At 35.2% G+C, this 21757-nt stretch overlaps 1 protein-coding gene across 1 annotated transcript; it reads left to right on the top strand.

Moving 5' to 3' along the window:
* The first annotated feature begins 288 nt into the window (after nt 1-288).
* tyro3 (TYRO3 protein tyrosine kinase) lies at nt 289-20948 on the top strand. Its single transcript, XM_051133860.1, has 19 exons — nt 289-614; nt 2998-3181; nt 5720-5820; nt 5931-6101; nt 9310-9396; nt 9596-9711; nt 11151-11331; nt 12988-13130; nt 14393-14531; nt 14735-14861; nt 15166-15260; nt 15362-15457; nt 15679-15759; nt 15882-15974; nt 16071-16192; nt 16308-16417; nt 16566-16725; nt 17310-17446; nt 18103-20948. The coding sequence occupies exons 1-19, from the start codon at nt 557-559 to the stop codon at nt 18521-18523; spliced, it is 2622 nt and encodes an 873-aa protein (XP_050989817.1). The 5' UTR covers nt 289-556; the 3' UTR covers nt 18524-20948.
* The last annotated feature ends 809 nt before the right edge of the window (nt 20949-21757 follow it).

The raw sequence follows: 21757 nt of genomic DNA on the forward strand, positions 1-21757 counted from the left end.
TTTATTACTGAAGTATTTTTTTTTAATATAATGGCCTGTTCACTTATGTTGCATCTACTACAACATACAAAATAATGTAATAAAAGCCAGTATAAAAGCCAATTATTTAATTTGCCAAAAATTATGCTTTTTTTATAATGTAATAATGAATATATGGCTTTAGCTTCAAAAGGTTGAAACCCGGGCTGTAAATAAAATTTTGAGATTTGTTATGGAGTGAAGTGTAGTTGCGTCACGTGACCATTAGGCGGCAATATTCACGCCTCTCCGACTCCTCAGATGTTTCCTACTGTGTTTTCCTAAACCGAGCTACTTGACTCGAACGATGATCACCGCGCTCTCACGAAGTCGTGCGGGATTTATCAAAACAATGAGCAAAATGATACTTTCACCGGTTTGACCTCGGAAGCCTTGTGAAATAAATGAAAGAGTGTGTGATTTTGAAGTCTATAAATATAATGGAATTTACGAACAAGAAGTAAATTCATTAATCACCGCTGCTCAAACTTTGCTGAGGTGAAGGAGAAAACTCAGCTCTTTAACGGAAGATGTTATAATGGGGGTTTCTCTTTGTATCGTGCTCTTTTTACTGCACTTCAATGAGGGAATTCACGGTAAGTTTGTTTTGTCATAATCGTTTGATCAGAGTTTGTGAAGGTAGTGTTTCATTGAACTCATATGTTGACGTGGATACTTTGTTTCACGATAAACATCGGTGTAAGTGTGAAATATACGGGATATTTATTATGAACATAAGTTCTTATAATCCTCTTTTGTAACCTTTCTCATAATAATTTAACATTTTGTTATAAAAGGATTGACAGGATGTCATTGCAGGTTTAAAACTAATGGAGCCTGAACGAATTTGTTTGTTGTGGTCGGTTGTGATTTAAATAATTAAGTTTTTTTAATATTTTAATTCATTTGTTATGGACAGTAAAGGTATTTGAACTTTTGTTTGTTTGTATGTTTTGTTTAAATTAAAAAGAAACACTTTTGTTGTGTATCATTTAGTCAAATGAACTTTTACAGTGTTATTTCTGCTAAAAAACAAACCATTTAGAGTCTCTATTGTATTACAGCTGATTACATCAGTGTCATCATAGATACACAGATATGCTACTTTATTGATTGTAGAGTTACATCATGAACTGGTCACTGTAGTTTCCTCATTCCTCTTTCCTGGGACATGAATGTGATCTTTGATGCAGATGTTTTGGCCAGCTGTGTTGTGTTGTCACAGTGGAGACCTTTCAGACATCTGCAGTGTGCATTACGTCTGCTGTTCACTGTCAGAACGTGCACGCTGTCGGAGATGCCAGAAACGGTCCCACAATAGACGTCTTAGATAAAGGCACAAAAGCCTCTTGAAGGAAATATGAAGCTTTTTTCTGAATTTTAAGGCGTAGATTACATATTGCACGTGTCTTGTTCTGGTATTCTTGTGTTTCTTAAAGGACTGGTTCACCCAAACATGAAAATTTGCTGAAAATGTACTCACCCTTAGTGCATTAAAGGAGAAGTCCACTTCCAAAACAGAGATTCACATATAATGTACTCACCCCCTTGTCATCTAAGATGTTCATGTCTTTCTTTCTTCAGTCGTAAAGAAATAGTTTTTTGAGGAAAACATTTCAGGATTTTTCTCCATATAATGGATTGATATGGTGCCCCGATTTTGAACTTCCAAAGTGCAGTTTAAATGTGGCTTCAAATGATCCCAAATGCTGTTGTAAACAATCCCAGCTAAGGAAGAAGGGTCTTATCTAGCGAAACGATCGGTTATTTTACTTTTTAAAAAATACAATTTAAATACTTTTTAATCTCAGACGCTCGTCTTGCCTTGCTCTCCATGAACTCTGTGTATTGTGGCTCAAGACAGTTAGGGTATGTCGAAAAACTCCAATCGTATTTTCTCCGTCAACTTCAAAAATCATTTCAGAATCATCCTACATCGCTGCAGAAGTACCGACCCCGTCTTTGCAAAGTGACTATGCAAAGAAGATCAAACACCCTTAACAAAAAGGCGATATTGGATGATTTCGAAGTTGAGGGAGAACATGAGATGGGAGTTTTTCGACATACCCTAACTGTCGTGACCCGGAAAAAAGACGAGCGTTTAACATTAAAAAATATATAAATTGTATTATTTTTATGAAAATAACAGATCGTTATGCTAGATAAGACTCTTCTTTCTCGGCTGGGATCGTTTACAATCGCATTTGGGATCGTTTGAAGCCGCATTTAAACTGTGTTTTGGAAGTTCAAACTCTGGGCACCGTATCAGTCCATTATATGGAGAAAAATGCTGAAATGTTTTCCTCAAAAAACATATATTCTTTACGACTGAAGAAAGAAAGACATGAACATCTTGGATGACAAGGGGGTGAGTACATTATATGTGAATCTTTGTTTTGGAAGTGGACTTCTCCTTTAAGATGTAGATGAGTTTGTTTCTTAATCAGAACAGATTTGGTGTAATGTAGTATTACATCACTTGCTCATCAATGGATCCTCTACAATGAATGGGTGCCGTCAGAATGAGAGTCCAAACAGCTGATAAAAACATCACAATAATCCACTAGTAATCCACACCTCTCCATTCCATAAATTATTATCTTGTGAAGTGAAAAGCGTGTTTAGGGGGGAGTGTTATAAAGGTGTTTTAACTTTAAATTTTGGGTGAACAGCTCCTTTACAGAATTTACAGAACACAGTGCAGTTATGATCTTAACTATACCAGTCAAAAGTGGAGGCACATACTCATTCCTTACTATTAATATTTTCTACATTTTAGACAAATAGTAAATATTAATGAGATTTGTATGTAAGCACAGTTTGCATTTGTTCAAAAATCATTTTAACCATTTGAGCGTACGCTTTTAAATCTGTTAGATCTAGTGTCCTTACCAGAACTCTATCCTACAAGAAATATCAAATTTTGATCATCCAAATGTAAGTTTGCTTTAGAAACATGTCACACTGTGTGTCCTCCAGGGTTACGGTTCACCAAAAACCCTTCCAACCAAACGGTGACTCAGGGTAACATGGCCCGTCTGGGCTGTGCCTTTGAGGGTTTGATTGAACCGGAGATCATCTGGATGAAGGACGGAGAGAAGATCTACAGCACTGATCAGATGTACATCACACTGGATGCACATCACTGGGAGACCTTTTACAGGTAGGATGATGTGAACCTGGAACTGAAAGTCCTGGATGTTATTCAGCACGGATGTTTTTCAGAAAAGAAATGCAACTGGTTGAAACTGTTTTTAGGCAAGAACCGAGATATCAGACTGTATGAAGAGGATGTTGAAACTAATTACACTTGACATTCAAAGTTGTTTACTAAGGCAAGCACCACTATTACTATTGTTTCTCAAAATAGTGTTAGAGATTTGAACATAAATAACATGCGTCTTGTAGGCCACTTAGACCAGGCATGTACATTTAAGTAAACATATAGACACCAGAGTATCATAGAGACTTGTGGATGGACTATTTCAGCTTGGGCCAGTAAGCCAAAAAATCTTTGTCTTTTACACTTTTTGCCTAAAAGGGAGCCTGTCCAGTTGTCATGAGACTGTGGCCTTGAGATTGCAACTTTGTGTCTATGTCAGTATCATTTTTTTGTATTATCGCAGTGTGGACGCAGAGCTAGAACACCAGAACAGTTGTTTCTGCATTTTATACCACAGTAACTCCAACATCATATGATCACTTGTTTCTGTCAAGTCTAACATGTTTGTTACTGTAGCAAGCTTTGACCTGCAAAGTTATGCAAGATTATTTTCAAACTTTTCTTGAGCACATGTGCTTACTTTGCTTGTTGTGTATTGTGTAAATGTGACCCTGGACCACAAAACCAGTCATAAGTAGCATATTTAAGTATATTTGTGGCAATAACCAACAATACATTGTATGGGTCAAAATTATCGATTTTCATTAGGATTCGGATTCATTAGGAAAAATCACGTTCCATGAAGACATTATGTAAATTACCTACTGTAAATGTATCAAAAATTATTTTTTGATTAGTAATATACATTGCAAAGAACTTCATTTGGACAACTTTAAAGGCGATTTTCTCAATATTTAGATTTTTTTTTCACCCTCAGATTCCAGATTTTTGAATAGTTGTATCTTGCCCCTATCCTAACAAACCATACTTCAATGGAAAGCTTATTTATTTATCTTTCAGATGATTTATAAATCTCAATTTCAAAAAATTGACCCTTATGGTTTTGTGGTCCAGGTTCACATATTATGTATTTGTAACAAACAGTCTTTCGGATACTCTTGGGATACTTGTTTTTGAGTTCCTATACGTCCAGCTCAGGGTTCATCTTAATCAGGATAGTTTAGGATGCGCTAGTCTTTAAAAAATTTAGGCTCAGTAAGGTTGTTTTTAAAGAAACTAATACTTGTATGATGCGTTAAATTGTTTAAAAGTGACAGTAAAGACATTAAAAATGCATATGATTTCTTCTTCTAATTAATGCTATTCCTTCAACTTTCTTAAATGTATCATGATTTCCACAAAAATATTAAGCAGCGGAACTGTTTTTACCAGTGAGCATCAAAATTAGCATATTAAAATGATATGTGATACTGAAGACTTGAGTAATGATGTTGAAAATTCAGCTTTGCATCACATAAATAAATTGCATTTGAAAAAATATATTAAAATAGAAAACAATTATTGTAAATGATTGCATTTTTACTGTATACAAATAAATGTATCCATAAGAAGACATCTTGCAAAAACATCAAAAAATCCAACCCAAACTTTGAATTCTAGTACAAGAAATGCCACATAAAGACCACATTAAATAAATACATGTAGACCATATAAATCAAAATAAGGCTTACAAACAATGTATTTCACAGTATAGCAACCTTGGAGATCATTTTGAACTTTCCATCGAACATCTTTGCAGGCAGGTAAATGTATCCCTGTCTGACTGGAATGTGTGCAGAAGACAAGAAGTAATGCAGATGGACATTAGTAACATGAGCTTGCTTTACTGAACGCTGTCAGGTCTGATAATCTCTTGCACATGTTGTGACGTAGTCCAGTTACCCATTTCCTAGATGCTGATTTAGTCCAGTCTTAGACTAAACACAGTTTGGGTGGAAGTTTGCTTTTGAAAGTATTGCCTGCTGTAAGATTAGGCTAAAGAGGATAACAAACAGTGAAGAGAGAAACTAGCTTAGTGAATTACAGAAGTCACGTTTCCTTGCTGAACAGCATACTGCCAGCATAATCTATAAACATCTAGTTACACCCGTGGTGGGTGTCATAGCTGTAAACAAATGTATGCGTCATGCATTTATTTTATGTGAATGCAAGTCATGCTGTTGTTTGCGCAACTGACCTTTGTCTACATAAATCTCAGCACTCTTAGACTGACTGGCTGTTGTCTAGTTGTAAGACGGATGTGGCATTATTCCATGATTATTATAAGAAAAAGTTGTGGCATTTGCTACTTTTCTAGTCTAAGTCTATGTCAAGCCAAATCACGTTTATTTAATTTGCACTATATAAAATGTTTTATATAAATGCATGCATTTGTGCTTGAGGCATATCTGTTTAGTAAATGTTGTCTTGGGTTACATCAACATGAGGGTGTGTAAATGACGAATTTCATTTGAGGTTTACTTGACCCATTAAAAGTGTCTGGTCTAAAAAGTGTAATAAGTGTTTCTTTCTTTTTAGTGTTAAATCTGTGCAGCAGCAAGATGCCGGGAAGTATTGGTGTGAGGTTGAACATCACGGCACGATCATTTCTTCAGAGCCTGCTTGGATTACAGTAGAAGGTATGTCAGTTGCTCCTTCAGAATCCATCAAGTAATCAATTTCTTAGATCATATCTTGTTTTTTAAGGGCAAACACTACATGTGTGTCCTCTTACTGCTCATAATTGTAGGTGTGCCTCATTTTGTGGAGGAACCCGAGGATGTTGCTGCATTTGCAGGGGAGCCGTTCAACTTAACATGTGCTGCATCAGGTCCTCCAGAACCTGTGGAGGTGCTGTGGTGGCTGGGAGGCAAACAGAAGGGGGATTTCATGCCCTCCCCCTCAGTTCTTTTTGTTAAAGGTAAGACACACCAAGAATTTGTCTCAAAACACACATTCACACAAACTCCAAACAGGCCAATTAACGGAGAAGGATCAGTGTTAATTTCGTTGATGAATAATGTTCGTCATAATTTTCGCCAACGACATTTCTTTACCGACAAGGACGACATGATAAAACAAAAACTTGTTTTGAATGTCAAAAACTATGACGAAAATCTATTGACATTTTCGTCAAGGAATAAAAATTAAACGAAAATGTTAGGGATGGGCGATTCGGGAAGAGATTCATTCAGAACGAATCCGCTGCGTGGTTAGAAGGTTAGATGCGTACATTTGAACTGTATCATAGCCTAATGATCTATCCGGCGGACATAAGCTGGCATACACTTGATGCACGTCTCATAAAACGTTAAAAAATGTCAATATCTGGGAGTAAGAGAAGAGCAGACATATGCATAAATTTGACAATGCAAAAGAGAGCTCAATTCAGTCCGGTTTTCTGAGTGCAGACATCGAAGCAGCGCCTCTCACACAACACAAGAGTACTCTTTCGCATCCCATGGACGGAGAAATGCACACAAAATGATGACGAATTGTCTGTTTTTACAAATATTCATGTAACCACACAGATTTACGTCTTAGGTGAAAGTAAACAGTTGGGAGAACATCGGACATGCATCTGTACATTGCATCTGTGTGTTCGGTTTTAAAGGGACAGCAGCCTAATTTAGTTGCTATTGTCTGTGGCATTGATGTTAATTAAGCAACAAAGGAAAGACAGAAAATCACTTACTGCTCTTGACTGAATCATTTTAGTAGCCCTAATACAGATTACATAAATAAATATGTATGCTTGAAAGAATGAAGTATGTGGTAAACAGATTGTTTTAAAAAATACATAATTAGCCTATATAACCATTGGTATTTCATTGAAAAAATTTGTTGTCAAAATGAACACTGAGAAGGATGAATGTTAATAGATGTAATAGCTGAGAGTGATTCAAAGACATACTTCCAGAAAAGAGACTGAGCAGGACGGAGTCCAGAACATGTGAGTTAAATTAGCTGGTTCTACATGACATTTGTCACAACTTGGATCAATACCAAGGAACATACAATACGAGCTAGTTTACATTTAGGCCAGTGGACTCTTTGGACTGTAAAACCATGTGACGAGCATAAACAGATGATGAATGAACATGTTTCAAAGCTGACTGTCAGAGGCCATGGGATGGTACATGAGTAAGAGGTTATAAATCTTAGAAATGGCTCCATTTGATAAGGACTGATTGGAAATGGTGTCAATCAGAGTAAAGGGTGGAATCAAAAGGAAACCCAAAACAATGCTTGCGGACAATATCCCAGATCTCCAAATACCTGAAAAAATGCAGCCTTGGCAAGTTAAAAACTTGAGTCAGTTGTTTCAATTATGCCCATCAATGTAGATCTTCAAATTTGTCACTACTGAAACACAGTAATGATAATTTAATTTGAAGGGTTATATTGACCTATTAAGATTTTGCTTGCATCTAGATTGTAAATATATATTTCTGCTATTTTACTAATATTTTTTCAGAGGTAAATTCAGAACAATTACAATTTTAATAATATTTTAAGTGTAATTTATTAGATTTGTTGTATTTTGAATCCAATTTTTCTTTGTAAAAGTCAAAAAGTTGATCATACTGATTTTAAAGTTAAGGATTTATTAGTTTGAATATACATTGAACCAAACACTATCATAACATCTTAGCTGATAATTTAGTATACTTTATTTTTGACAAAACATCCCATGTTTCTGTAGTGACAGCAAATTGTCGGTAGTGACAGTAATGCTTTGATAGCGACCACATCACATGAGAATTTTAACTCACATACTAAAACACTACTAAAACATACTAAAAATACAAAACAATTTTATTTATTTCTCCTAAATATGAGGATTGTGTGTTCCTTTTTGTCACTACCAAAACAATGATTACATTCTAAAAACACTCCTATATTTCATTATTCAGTGAAAGTTTGTTTGTGCATAGCATCAAACAGACCGTGATTAAGTAGAATATTGATCACAATATGAAACATCATCTGAAACATCTAGATTTAAAAATCTAGAAATTAAAAAAACTTCTTTCAAATCTTCTGTCAGGTGACATATTGTGCAGTTAAATTGTAGAACTGGTTGTGTCACTGGTGTGTCACTGGTTGCTTTCAGTAGGTGGAGTGACTTTTTGACTGAGTTTGTACAAAGGTATAACAGTCATGTGTTTCTGGTGGGGCAAGATTGTGCTTACATGTAGTTTAAAATTACATAGATTTTTTTAACAGCAGGGTGACTTATGAATATTTTTGTTAGGTTTTGTTTATTTATATGTTTCAGATTTTCACAAGTCATCATGTTCTTGTGGTAAAAAAGACTTGACTTTAAAAGACTACGGCCCTGCCTTTACATTTTGTAACTGGATCTTTTGTTCTGTAAAGGAATGCATTATAGTAATCAATACAGCTGGTGTAGTGAAGCCCAGTAAAGTAAACTTTCCATTTTAATAGCCTAATGCTGAGAAATCATTGAGTCATTAATTCTATGTAAAACTGTGTCATGCGTTCATATTATGAGCCACTTGCACCTTTGGCATAAATGGGTTTTGACTGTTGTTTTTTCTGAGCAGTTTACTGAGGTCAGATAACTCATTATAGATACAGATAACTCACTGTCATTATTTAAAACAAGTCACAGCCTTGTTTAGAAAGCAGGTTGAGACATGAATCAGGTTGTTTTTGGAAGCTTTCTTTGAGTTATTCGGAAAACTCCTGTTTTCTGATTTACTCTTTTTGCAACTCACTTCTGTGGAACAAATTACAATACAGGTTGCCCAAGTTGAACCGGTTCTTTTTGAAACCACTTCTTAAAAGTGTCATGTATATAAAATTATGATATCGTATATATATAATATTTTGTATATTTAAAATATATATTAGTATTATTATTTTAAAGTATATTTAAATTATACTGAAAATAACATTTGATTATAATGTCATTTTCTTTATGCAAAATATAATTTCCTTTCTTCTTTAATTTTATTTTGGGATGGCATATGTCCCAGCCATGTTCTTGACATGCATCATAATATTTCACCCATTTAATATGCATATTTACAAAGTTATTTTGAGATATCAGTACCCCATGAAGCTGACCACAGCAGTGTGTTTCTCATTTGCTCAACCAGGTGTGAATGACAGTATAAAGTTTTACTGTGAGGCTAAGAACGCTCGAGGCATCTCTGTGTCACGCACAGGCACAGTGCACATTAAAGGTAAGATACCACAGTGTTTTTCACTTCCAGCTCACGTAGCTCTTACTGTTAAGTTCCATGTAATGGCATACAGAATGCAAAATTATCTGCTGGTTTTTGTTTTGCCACTAATCCATCATACATTTTAACAACTGAATTACACAGTGAACCACACAAATATGAAAATAAATATGTTGCTGTTATAAAAATTTTTGTACAGTCCGCCCTGATTCCCCCCAGGATGTGAAGGTACATCATGTGTCTGATCTTAATATAACCTTAACATGGAGTCCAGGTTTCACTGGGCACTCAGAGCTTTCCACCTGCACTATACAGGTAGAGTATACCTGTCCTACATAGATTTTGACATTGTTGCGTGTCTTTCTCTGTTAAAGGAGTAGTTCACTTCCAGAACAAAAATTTACAGTATTCTGTGTACTTTATGTACTCACCCCCTTGTCATCCAAGATGTTCATGTCTTTCTTTCTTCAGTCGCAAAGAAATTGTTTTTTGAGGAGAACATTTCAGGATTTCTCTCCATATAGTGGACTTCTATGGTGCCCCCCGAGTTTGAACTTCCAAAATGCAGTTTAAATGCAGCTTCAAAGATCAGATCACAGCCAAGGAAGAAGGGTCTTACCAACCCAGTGTTTACAATGTGTACATGCGACGATAGGTCAAACGCCCTATACAAAAAAAGGTAAAACAGTTTTGAGATGGGAGTTTTTCGACATACCCTAACTGTCATAAACCAGAATACACAGAGCTAGACAAGACAAGCATTTGAGGTTAAAATCTATATAAACTGTAATCTTTGTAGAAAATAACGGATCGTTTTGCTAGATAAGACCCTTCTTCCTAGGCTGGGATCATTTAGAGCCCTTTGAAGCTGCATTTAATTACATTTTAGAAGTTCTAACTCGGGGGGCACCATAGAAGTCCACTATATGGAGAGAAATCCTGAAATGTTCTCCTCAAAAAAACATAATTTCTCATCAACCGAAGAAAGAAAGAAATAAACATCTTGGATGATAAGGGGGTGAGAACATTATCTGTAAATTTTTGTTCTGAAAGTGAGCTACTGCTTTAACATCCTCATGTTTGTCCTATTGCCATACAGTCTTAGTAGACCCCAAGATAATAATCATTTATTCGCCCTCTTGTCATTCCAAAACCGTATGACCTTCCTCCTGTGTAACACATAGCAGATGTTAGAAGGAGTGTTTTACACTGCTCAAATGTCGTATGGACTACTTTTAAGGTGCTTTTGTCCTTTTTAGAGCACCCAGCCCCATTGACTTCCCTTGTACAGAACCCTTTCTTTAATGTGGTGTCAGGATTGTGCTAGTTTTCTGGGGAAAAAACTATAAATTGTGAATTTATAACTCATAATGCTCACAATTCTGAATTGTAAGAGTTCAACTCACTCTTGTGATGGGGAAAAAAGTCAAGTCAGAATTGTGAGATATAAAATCAAACAACCCTTTTTATTGCTTTATTCTGTGACAAGTGAAAAAACAGAATTGTGAAAAGTAACGTCAGAATTCCAAGAAAAAAGTCATAATTATGAAATGTAAACTCTCAATCGCAAATGTATAATTTATGATGTAAGCTCACAATTATGAGTTTATAACTTGCAATTGCAGGATATAAACTGGCAATTATCGTAAAAAGTCAGAAATGTGAGAATGTCGAAATATGCATGGTGGAAGTAAATAGTTAGCAAATATAGTTTCTTCTAATATTCTCATAATCTGCTTGTGATCTATTTGTAGGTGTCAAAGGGACCTGGAAAGAAGGTAAAACTTCCTGATGTGGATGTGGTAGTTCCTCCCTTCCAGCATGTGTTTGAGGGACTCAGCAGTTACTCAAATTACAGTGTGAGAATCCGGTGTGATAACGAGGTGGGCTCTTCCCCCTTCTCTCCCTGGGTGGACTTTCACACTCCAGAGGCAGGTATGTGAAACATTAGATAAGGTAATGACATTATGCATGCATGGTGTTTCTTTCTAATGTGTTCTGAGTCAAATTAACATAAATGGCTCAAATGGCATTGCTATTGAAATTCATGCATTTGGCAGACACTTTTATCCAAAGAACCTTGTATTGTATTCAAAATAAACATTTTATCAGCTACTACATTCCCTGGGAACCGAACCCACTGCCTTGGCATAGCTAGTTCAGTGCTCTACTGTTTGAGTAGAATGGGCAAAATTGATCAGATGTCCGCTAGGCAAAATTCTTATTCTCCACTTAAAAATATTTAATTGGCTATAAATTGCACTTTATGAGTGTAGTATCTATAAAAGGAATTTTGGTGATGTGTGTAACTTTCTTGATTTTAAAATACCCCATCCCAAAATCATATTAACTTTTACTATTGTAGTTTTTGTTATTAGTTTGAATTACATTTTATTTTTACATTTTGTTTTCATTTAAATTTCAATTAATGTTTTAGTAATTTTGCTATTTTTTTTATTAAAAGTCTAATAAGTTTTTTTTATTATGTTTTAGTTTTAATGAATTCAATTTGAGTTATTTTAGTACTTTAATTTAAACTAAAAGAAAATGATAAATGCCCTGGCAACTAGCAAATAAAATGAAATATATAAAAAAATAAACTTGTTTCAGTTAATACATTTTGATTTGTTTGCATGGTCTTAGTTTTAGTATTAGTTAACAAAATTACTATTTTACTATATATAAAGAGAAAATAAGATTATTTTAGAACGTATATGATATGTGATATGACAATCAAAAATATTTTTAATTAAAAAAAGTTACTAAATTATAAAATACAGTTTCTTATATTTGCTTTATTTTTGTGTGAAATTTGATCTGGTCATCCCACTGTGTCTGCTTGAGTGTTGAGGTACTAAGACGAAAGAAAGGAAGGAAGGAAATTGCGCTTGTAGAATTCAGATCCATCTCAAAGACAGCTCTACAACATGCTTTGCTGCATACATCACTAAATTATTAGGTTTTGATCAATGAGTGCTAATTGACACTGACATATTTAATTCCAAACTGTGGTAGAGCAGTCCTGAGTGACTAACATTTTTAACATTCCATCGGAAATAAAACCGTTAGCTGGTCTGACCAACGTTTTGGTGGGTTGGAAGTAAACAAACAGCCCAAATAACTGGTTCTGGCCAGATGCCTGGGGCGAGGGGGTTTGGAAGGGGAGGAGCTGCTGGATGGGTTTGAGGAGCGGAAGGGGTTTCTGAAGTTGACCCTGTTTGCATGTTTGTAAACTGCTAGCACTGGCTGCAGTCCAGTAGATTCCAAGCTGAGTGGTACAATGCGCCATTGTGCGTGTCCCCAATCCATATCAATGCAATGCTGCTACTTACAGCGTCCAATATGCTGCCACCTACTGGCCGAAACAGTCGTTGCAGCTGTTTAAATGGATTTGTTTTACTTTCTTATAAACTATAAATAAAAGAGTTGTAGAATTCTAGAGTTTCCTCCTTCCCCCAAATCAGTGAAGAAAATTTAAATAACTTCCGCCTGGACCTGTGACTAATTTATTGACATGCAGAGGCGTTTTGATTCTTGTCTATACAGTGGTAATTGACCCTCTTCACTTGTTTTCATATCTTTCTTACACAGCACCAGCAGCAGCTCCAAAGAACTTTACCTTTGAACTCAGCGAGCAGCAGCTCACTTTGTCCTGGGCGGCACTGGAACAGGAGGAGCTACGTGGAAGGTTGCTGGCTTATAAAGTGCAGTGGAGCCAGGGAGGAGAGAGTCAGGTACATCATTGTAAAAGACGCACACTTATAAAGGAAATTTTGCAATAGGGATGTGCTCAAATAGTGAATCTGTGTTCAGAAAGGCATGGAAAATGAATAGCATGTTCTACAGTGCCAATAAAAGGACATGGTTGGCCACTTGCAAGCGGTAGCATGTTACATTGCAGTACATAAACTTTCACTTAAAAAGCGAGCACTCATTCAACAACTATTTTAATGCTCTGCATATTAATAGTGCCTCCCTGATGCCCGCAATTTATATATAGTATAATGACCCAATGATATAATTGTGAGGGAAAGGAATAAAGAATATTTTTTCCTCCCATCTATTTGTTTCCATATGATTTTGAGATCCATCTTTTCACACTGAGGACAACTGAAGGGAATCATATGCAACTATTACAGAAGGTTCAAACGCTCACTGATGCTTCAGAAGGAAACACAATGCATTAAGAGCTGGGGGTGAAAACTTTTGAATTTGAAGATCAGGGTAAATTTAACTTACTTTTGTCTTCTGAGAAACATGTAAGTATCTTTAGTAGCTTCTGAAGGGCAGTACTGTACTACATTTAAAAAAATATGATATTTAGGCAAAATAAGAAAAATTTACACATCTTCATTCTGTTTACAAGTTTTCACCCCCAGCTCTTAATGCATCGTTTTTTTCCTTCTGAAGCATCAGTGAGCATTTGAACCCTCTGTAATAGTTGCATATGAGTCCATGGAAAGGGTTCAAATACACAAAAATGCTGAAAAACCAAAGAATTTGTGGGACCTGAAGGATTCTTCTGAAGAACAGCAGGGAGTTTAACTGTTCAGGACAAACAAAGGACTCATGAACAACTATCACTAACCAAAAAAACACAGTTGTGGATCATTCAGGTAACAACACAGTATTAAGAATCAAGTGTATGTAAACTATTATTTTCTCTAATATGTAAACATCTTTTATGTGAAATATCTTATCCAGGTCAGTACTAAATAAAAAATAACATGCGTTATGTATAATCCCTCTTATTTTGGTAAAATAATTAACATTTTGCAGACTCTGCAAGGTGTATGTAAACTTTTGACCTGACCTTTTGGCTGTAGATGCTTTGCTTATAAAAGTGAACCAATTCCAGTCCTCAAAATCAACAAAATGACATTATTTTTAAACAGCAGAGTTTGGATATCTAAAGGCCATTGGTTCACATTTTTCGTGACATTTAAAAGCTACCCACTCTTAACTTTTATGCACAATTTGATTTTTGTTTTTATAGGATCCCTTACTTTTTAAAGACAACGTCGCCCGTCTCTCGGGTGCAGGGCGCTTCTTTAACGCCACCTTCCAGGTTGCAGCGTGCACAGTGGCAGGATGTGGCCCGTGGACTCATCCTGTTCTCGTGATGCCTGTGTCAGGTCTGTCCACTCTCATTGTCTGCCCTCCTGCCTTTTCAAATTAGGATTTCTGCTGTCACTGCAGGTTTTTTGTGACCGCATGTTCACATAATGCAGCACTCTGAGAGATTCTCTTCTTTGTGTGGCTCATTATGCAGGAATGGCGTGGCTTCAGGCACTTTTGAGCAGAAGTGGTGTTTAACGCTCTTGTTGTCTTGTTTCAGCCATGCAGGCTCAGACTCAGAGGGGCCATATGTGGGTGGGGCTGCTTTTCGGCCTTCTTGTAGCCACCATGGTGGGACTCCTGTTGATTGTACTGGTACGCAACAGAGGCAAAGAGACCCAGTTTGGGTATGTTTTTACTGAGTGTGATACATTTGTACACCATATTTGCTGCCCAAAATGCAGTAATTACACATTTTGTTTAAAATTTTAAACCAACATCCTTTTACAGACAAGTTTGGATCAGCTATACTCAAAAGTAATGAAACCTAGATATAAGATTTATCCAAATTGCAGTCCAAGAACATTAAATCCATTTGTCTCTCTCAGTTCCAGTCATGATGTAGTTTGGGCAGTTGGTTAAGGTACATTTCCAAAAAATAAAAAAAAGTTAAATGTAGGTCAAATTTGTTATATTTTGGTTGGTTTGCAGGTCTGCCTTTCCAGCTTCAGGGACAGATGTACCAGTTTCCTTTACAGCTGCCAGGTCCTTCAACAGGCAGTTCCCTGAGCCCCCTGAATCCACATGTAAGTGAACACCTTGCTGTCACGCATGACTGCACCATAATTGACATCCTACTGTACAAGTTTTACAGGAAACTATGAATTTCAACTCTGTTTCCCTCTAGTGGACAGTCTAGGAATCAACAGTGATTTGAAGGCCAAGTTACAGGATGTTCTCATCTCTGAAAGGCTATTAACTCTAGGACACATGCTTGGAAAAGGTACATTATTAATTATTAACATGGTTCATTTCTGCTGCCTAATATTTTTGTGGAAATTGATACGTTGCTTTTCAGTATCCTTTGATGAATTTAAAATATATGCCGAAATGGATGCCTAAATATCTTTTTTAACATTGTAAATGTATTTACTGTCATATTTGATCTATTAGTTCATCTTACATGAGGAAGAATATTAATAGCATCTGGATTTTGTTTCCTAGGTGAATTTGGCTCTGTGAGAGAAGCTTTTCTCAAATCAGAAAATAATTCTGGGCAGAAGGTTGCTGTGAAAGTGCTAAAAAGTAAGTGTACATCTAAAATTATTGGTTTAATTGGTTAAATTGCAGTTGGGTGTCTATGGCCCATGATATTGGTGTTGTCATTGTTTCTGTGCATTGATGCATCTCTCTCTGTGCTCTTACAGCTGACATTAACTCATCCAGCGACATTGAGCAATGTCTGAAAGAGGCTGCCTATATGAAAGACTTCCATCATCCCAATGTCATACAGCTCATTGGTTAGTAGGCACATTTTTTTTTATGCTTGACCTTTGGATTACAATCCGTTTGCTTTAACATGTGGAGCAAATATGGTTGTGATTTCACTCCCACAGGTGTGAGTCTGCACAGGAGAGCCCAGCAGAGGCTACCTGTTCCTATGGTGATCCTGCCCTTCATGAAACATGGAGATCTCCATACATTTCTTCTCATGTCACGCCTCGGGGATGAACCTTTTGTATGTTTATTACCCATCACTTCCTCAAACAGACACATATGGCTACTGTATATCTGATTTATTTTGTCCATGTAAATGTTTGTAGATGTTCTGATGCTATCTCTTGTTTTTGCAGACTCTCTCTCAGCAAATTCTTATCCAGTTCATGCTGGATATTGCTCGAGGGATGGAGTATCTAAGCAGCAAAAACATCATCCATCGCGATTTGGCTGCTCGTAACTGCATGTGAGTTATTTCATGTGCATGTAACAGGAATACAGTCTTATTAAATAAGCATGTAAACTGTCCAAATAATTTATATTTCTAATTAACCACAAACTGTCTTGATTAGCTCTAGTATAATATTTCTCATCATCTGCTTTCTCAATTTTAGGTTGAATGAAAACATGAGCGTGTGTGTAGCAGATTTTGGTCTCTCAAAGAAAATATACAGCGGGGACTACTATAGACAAGGATCTGTCTCTAAGTTGCCTGTAAAGTGGATCGCTTTGGAAAGCTTGGCAGATAATGTCTACACAACACAAAGTGATGTGGTAATGAACACTATTTGTCTGTATACGTTATTTCTTTAATATTAGTTGTTAATATTTTATAGTTTTAGAAGTTTTAAAATGGCTCCTCTTAAAGGGATAGTTCACCCAAACATGAAAATTCTGTCAGTAATTACTCGCCCTTATGTCGTTCCAAAGCCATAAGACCTTCGTTCATCTTCAGAACACAAATTAAGATATTTTTGATGAAATCTGAGAGCTTCCTTACCCTGCATAGACAGCAACACAACTACTACATTCAAGGCCCAGAAAAGCAGAAAGCTCTCAGATTTCATCAGAAAATATCTTCATTCGTGCTCCGAAGATGAACAAAGGATTTTTATGGGTTTGGAACAAGAAGAAGGTGAGTAATTAATGACAGAATTTTCATTTTTGGGCATATATGTCTAAATATATTTGACCACAGAATTATCAAACAAAAGCTAGTATCCCACAAAGCCATGTAATACATTAAAATGATATTTTCTGAAAACAAAAATGCTTATGATTTAGTGTATTTAGCCCTTGTTCATGTGGTAAAGAATTTTACTGTGCCTGGTACTAATTATTATTTTTTTATTATTAAGTGGGCATTTGGTGTGACCATGTGGGAGATCATGACTAGAGGCCAAACACCTTATCCAGGGGTGGAGAACTCAGAAATATATGAATATCTTATCAAAGGAGAAAGACTCAAACAGCCTCCTGACTGTCCTGCTGACATGTAAGTTTTATTAATTAATATCACATATTTTTTAGAATACATAATAGAAAGTCTATAAAAACATTCCTTTTGCTTTTATTTGATCAAAGCATGCATGAATTTGATACAGAAAAATACAGCAAAAACAATAATATTGTGAAATATTATTGTAATTTAAAATAGCTGATTTCTGTCTTAATGTATTATAAATGTTAATTTATTTCTTTGATGCGAAACTGAATTTTCAGCACCATTACTCCAGTCTTCAGTTCACTTGATCCTTCAGAAATCATTCTAATATGCTGATTTGCTGCTACAGAAAGATTTATTATTATTTTTGTGGAAACTGTCATACATTTTTTCAGGGTTTCTTTGATGAATAGAAATAGAACATTTTTTTGATCACTTTTAATCAATTGAATGCATCCTTGCTGAATAAAATTATTAATTTCTTTAAAACAAATCTGATATTCATTGTGCTTGTAAATAAAACAAAGGTTGTTGGTGTAAGTTTTACATAAAAATACTATTTCAGTATATCTGCTTCAAAATTTCATACTAAATCCAATGTTTTACTTCCCGTTTCTTTTTAATAGTTAGAAACATTTACTAACAATTTCTACACCAGTGTATATAAAATATACTACAAAAACTATTCAATCTTTTCTCACTTCCAGTTATGAAATCATGCACAGCTGTTGGTCTCCTGTCCCAAAGTGTCGTCCTAGTTTCCAGCACCTCATTGACCAGTTGGAGCTCTTGTGGGCAAAGTTAAATCCAGCTCCTGTAAAAGAACCGCTGCTGTATGTGAACCTGGAGGAAGAGGATGGAGAGCAGGCCTCTGGGCCGGCGGCAGATGCCGGGACCCGTAGTAGTGAAGAGCCCTCATGGGGGGTACCGTGGCAGTGTGCAGGTATAGAGGAAGATGATAAGGACTGGCTAATGGTGTCATCAGGAGCCACTCTTGCTATCGGCGGAGACTACCGGTACATCATCAGCCCGCAAGGTAGCGGTATTGATGATGAAAGCAGGCACTCTGACGACGGCCTGTCTGAGGATATCAGGGACGAGGAAGAGGATGTTATCATTAATGTGTGATTTTATATTGTTAGTTTTCCCAATGCTTACATAATCTAGTAGGTTATGATTGCACAAGTTAAGAACAGTAAGTCTGTAAAAACATTCCTTCGTTGTTTTACTGGTGAAATTCCAGGAATAATGCTTAACACAAAGAACTGTTCTTCATGCTAACGCTAGAGGCATGACGTGGACATACAATCAGCTGCTAATACCTTTTAGAAAATGATTTGACACCTTTATTTCAATGGTAATTACTAATTATGACTGTAGCAAAGCCAGTGTTTCACCAAAAGTGATGCTTAGAGTCAGATCTCTGATTTTTAAAGTGTAAAATGTACATATTTGTGCAAATGTGTCTTTGCTGGTACAGTGCCAGCATTTTTTGTTTTTGACACTACCAGTCAAAAGATGTTTAATATTTTTTTAAAGAAGTATCTTTTTCTCGCCAAGCCTGCATTTTTTTGTTCCAAAATAAAGCAAAAGCAGTAATATTGTGAAATATTTTTACTATTATAAAAACTGCTTTTTTATTTCAATATATTTTAAAATGTAGTTTATTCCTGCAATCAAAGCTAAATTTTCAGCATCATTACTCCAGTCTTAAGCGTCACATGATATTTCAGAAATCATTTGAATATGCTAATTTGCTGTTCAAGAAAGATTTTTTATTATTATGAATTTTTAAAACAGTGAGTACATTTTTTTTCATGATTATTTTATGAATAGAAAGATCAGAAGATCAGCATTTATCTGAAATAAAAAGCTTTTGTAACGGTATACACTATATATTCAAAAGCTTGGAGTCAGTATATATATTTTTGGGAAAGAAATTATAGAAATAAATGTAGCAAGGATGCTTTAAAGTGATCAAAAGTGATGATAAAAACATAATGTTACAAAATATTTCTCTTTCAGATAAAAGCTGTTCTTCCGAACTTTCTATTCCTCAAAGAAACCTGAAAAAATTCTACTCAGCTGTTGTAAACATAATAATAATAAATGTTTTTTGAGCAGCAAATCAGAATATTAGAATAATTTCTGAAGGATTATGTGACTGGAGTAATAATGCTAAAAATTCAGCTTTTAAATCACAGGAATAAATTATATTTTAAAATATATTCAAATAGAAAATATTAAATAGTAAAATATTTTAACATTTTACTGTTTTTGCCTTACTTTGGATCAAATAAATGCAGACTGACTGAGCAGAAGAGACAAAAAAAAAACATTAAAAATGTTACTGTTCAAAAACTTTTGACTGTAGTGTATGTGTGAAGTGTCAATCACGTCCTGGGACTCACATATGTGGTTCCTTCGTTTTCAAACAGTTTCTGCTCATTTGTTACGTTGCATTAAGAAATTCCTTTGGATTTATGATGCATACTATGATATAAGCTCAGAATGTCATTATCATATTTGTACTTAAAGGAATGTTCCGGGTTAAATACAAGTTAAGCTGTGTAAGCTGTATTATTACTTATTTCTATGGAACAGTGTTTTTTCAGCAGGAAAACATGAAAGATTTGGCATCAGTTTCACCTCTGATTAATAATGCCATAGAAAACAAGTGACTTGTCCAACAGCTTGTAAAAATGAACAAAAAAAGCGACTGCACTATAGATCTCCATTGTAAGCATGTTACCATCAACACTTTGTTGTTTGGTGGGGCCAAGTTATTTTCTATGGTTGTTGCTTTTAAACCGGATCATTCAAATCTTCTATAGAGCATTCTGGGGAAGGGATATCAAGGGACAACAGGTTTATTATGTGCACATTATTTGTGTCTTATGTTGTATGGTATGATTACTCAAACAGCAAGAATTTCAACAGAGAATGAAAGCTTGTTTTTGCTAATTGCTTTTTTGAACCTGTTCATGAGTTGTAGATGAGCTGTGTGTGATCTCTTAAGTGGACATTTCTAAAATCAGTAGCTTTTGTGTTTTAGTTCATTACTGTACAATGTAAAACTCATTTTATAGTGTCAGGTCAGGTCATGTAACAAACTTTCATGTGTCATATGTGTTGTGAATAAATCTGACACATCATTCAGTGTTATTAAAACTTGTAAACAGATGCCTGCTCATATCAAAACAATGAAATGGGCAAAGATAATGATGTTAGCATGAAATACCTACCATGAACATATAAATTATTACAGTAAATTACAACAGAAACAGACTAAAATTGTTTTTTTTATAATTAGAGCTACAGTGATTTCAAACATAGACTGTTGATTTAAAAAAAAAAAGATTTTGCATTAAAAAATGCATTTTTGTTGTTTCAGAGTTAAAATTTATATATTACAATTAGCGAGAATGTTGCACAAAAAATGCAATGACTGAGATTTTGATGTTGACCATCTGAGTGGTGCTTATGACTGTGAACTTGCAAAATTGTTTTCATTTTGTTTCATAAACTGTAAATAAAACATTCATTCTAGACTCAAAAAAGTTTAAGCTTGTTGGGGCTTCAGAAAGCAGCTATTGAATGAAGTCTAGGCACAGCTATTTTGATATTGATATGTCAAAATTTGAAGTGGATCAAAACTTTTCATCAAAGTTGTCCTAAAACTAAAACAATACCTGTTCTTAGAACAACTTGGATTAACTTTTTTGATCCACTTCAAATGTTGACTACTGTATATGCAGTTGAGGTCATAAGTTTACATACACCTTGCAGAATCTGCACAATGTTAAATATTTTACCAAAATAAGAGGGATCATACAAAGTGGATATTATGTTTTATTTTGTACTGACCTGAATAAGATATTTCATGATGTTTACATATAGTCCACAAGAGAAAATAGTAGTTGAATGTATAAAAATTACCCCATTCAAAAGTTTACATACGCTTGATTCTTACTGTGTTGTTACCTGAATGATTCACAGCTGTTTTTTGTTTAGTGGTAATTGTTCATGAGTCCCTTGTTTGTCCTAAACAGTTAAACTCCCCACTGTTCTTCAAAACATTCTTAAGGTCCCACAAATTTTTTTTTTGAACGCTTTCAAACAATGACTGTGATTTTGAGATCCATCTTTTCACAGTGAGGTCAACTGATGCTTTAGAAGGAAAATGATGCATTAAGCATGGGGGTGAAAACTTTTGAACATAATGAAGATGTGTACATTTTTCTTTTGCCTAAATGTAATTTTTTTTTTTTTAATTTAGTACAGAAGCTACAAAATATACTTACATGTTTCCCAGAAAACAAAATAAGTTAAATATAGCCAAATTCAAAAAGTTTTCACCCC

The sequence above is a fragment of the Labeo rohita genome, chromosome 17, assembly GCF_022985175.1.
Source record: "Labeo rohita strain BAU-BD-2019 chromosome 17, IGBB_LRoh.1.0, whole genome shotgun sequence".
NCBI classification, from domain to species: Eukaryota; Metazoa; Chordata; class Actinopteri; order Cypriniformes; family Cyprinidae; genus Labeo; species Labeo rohita.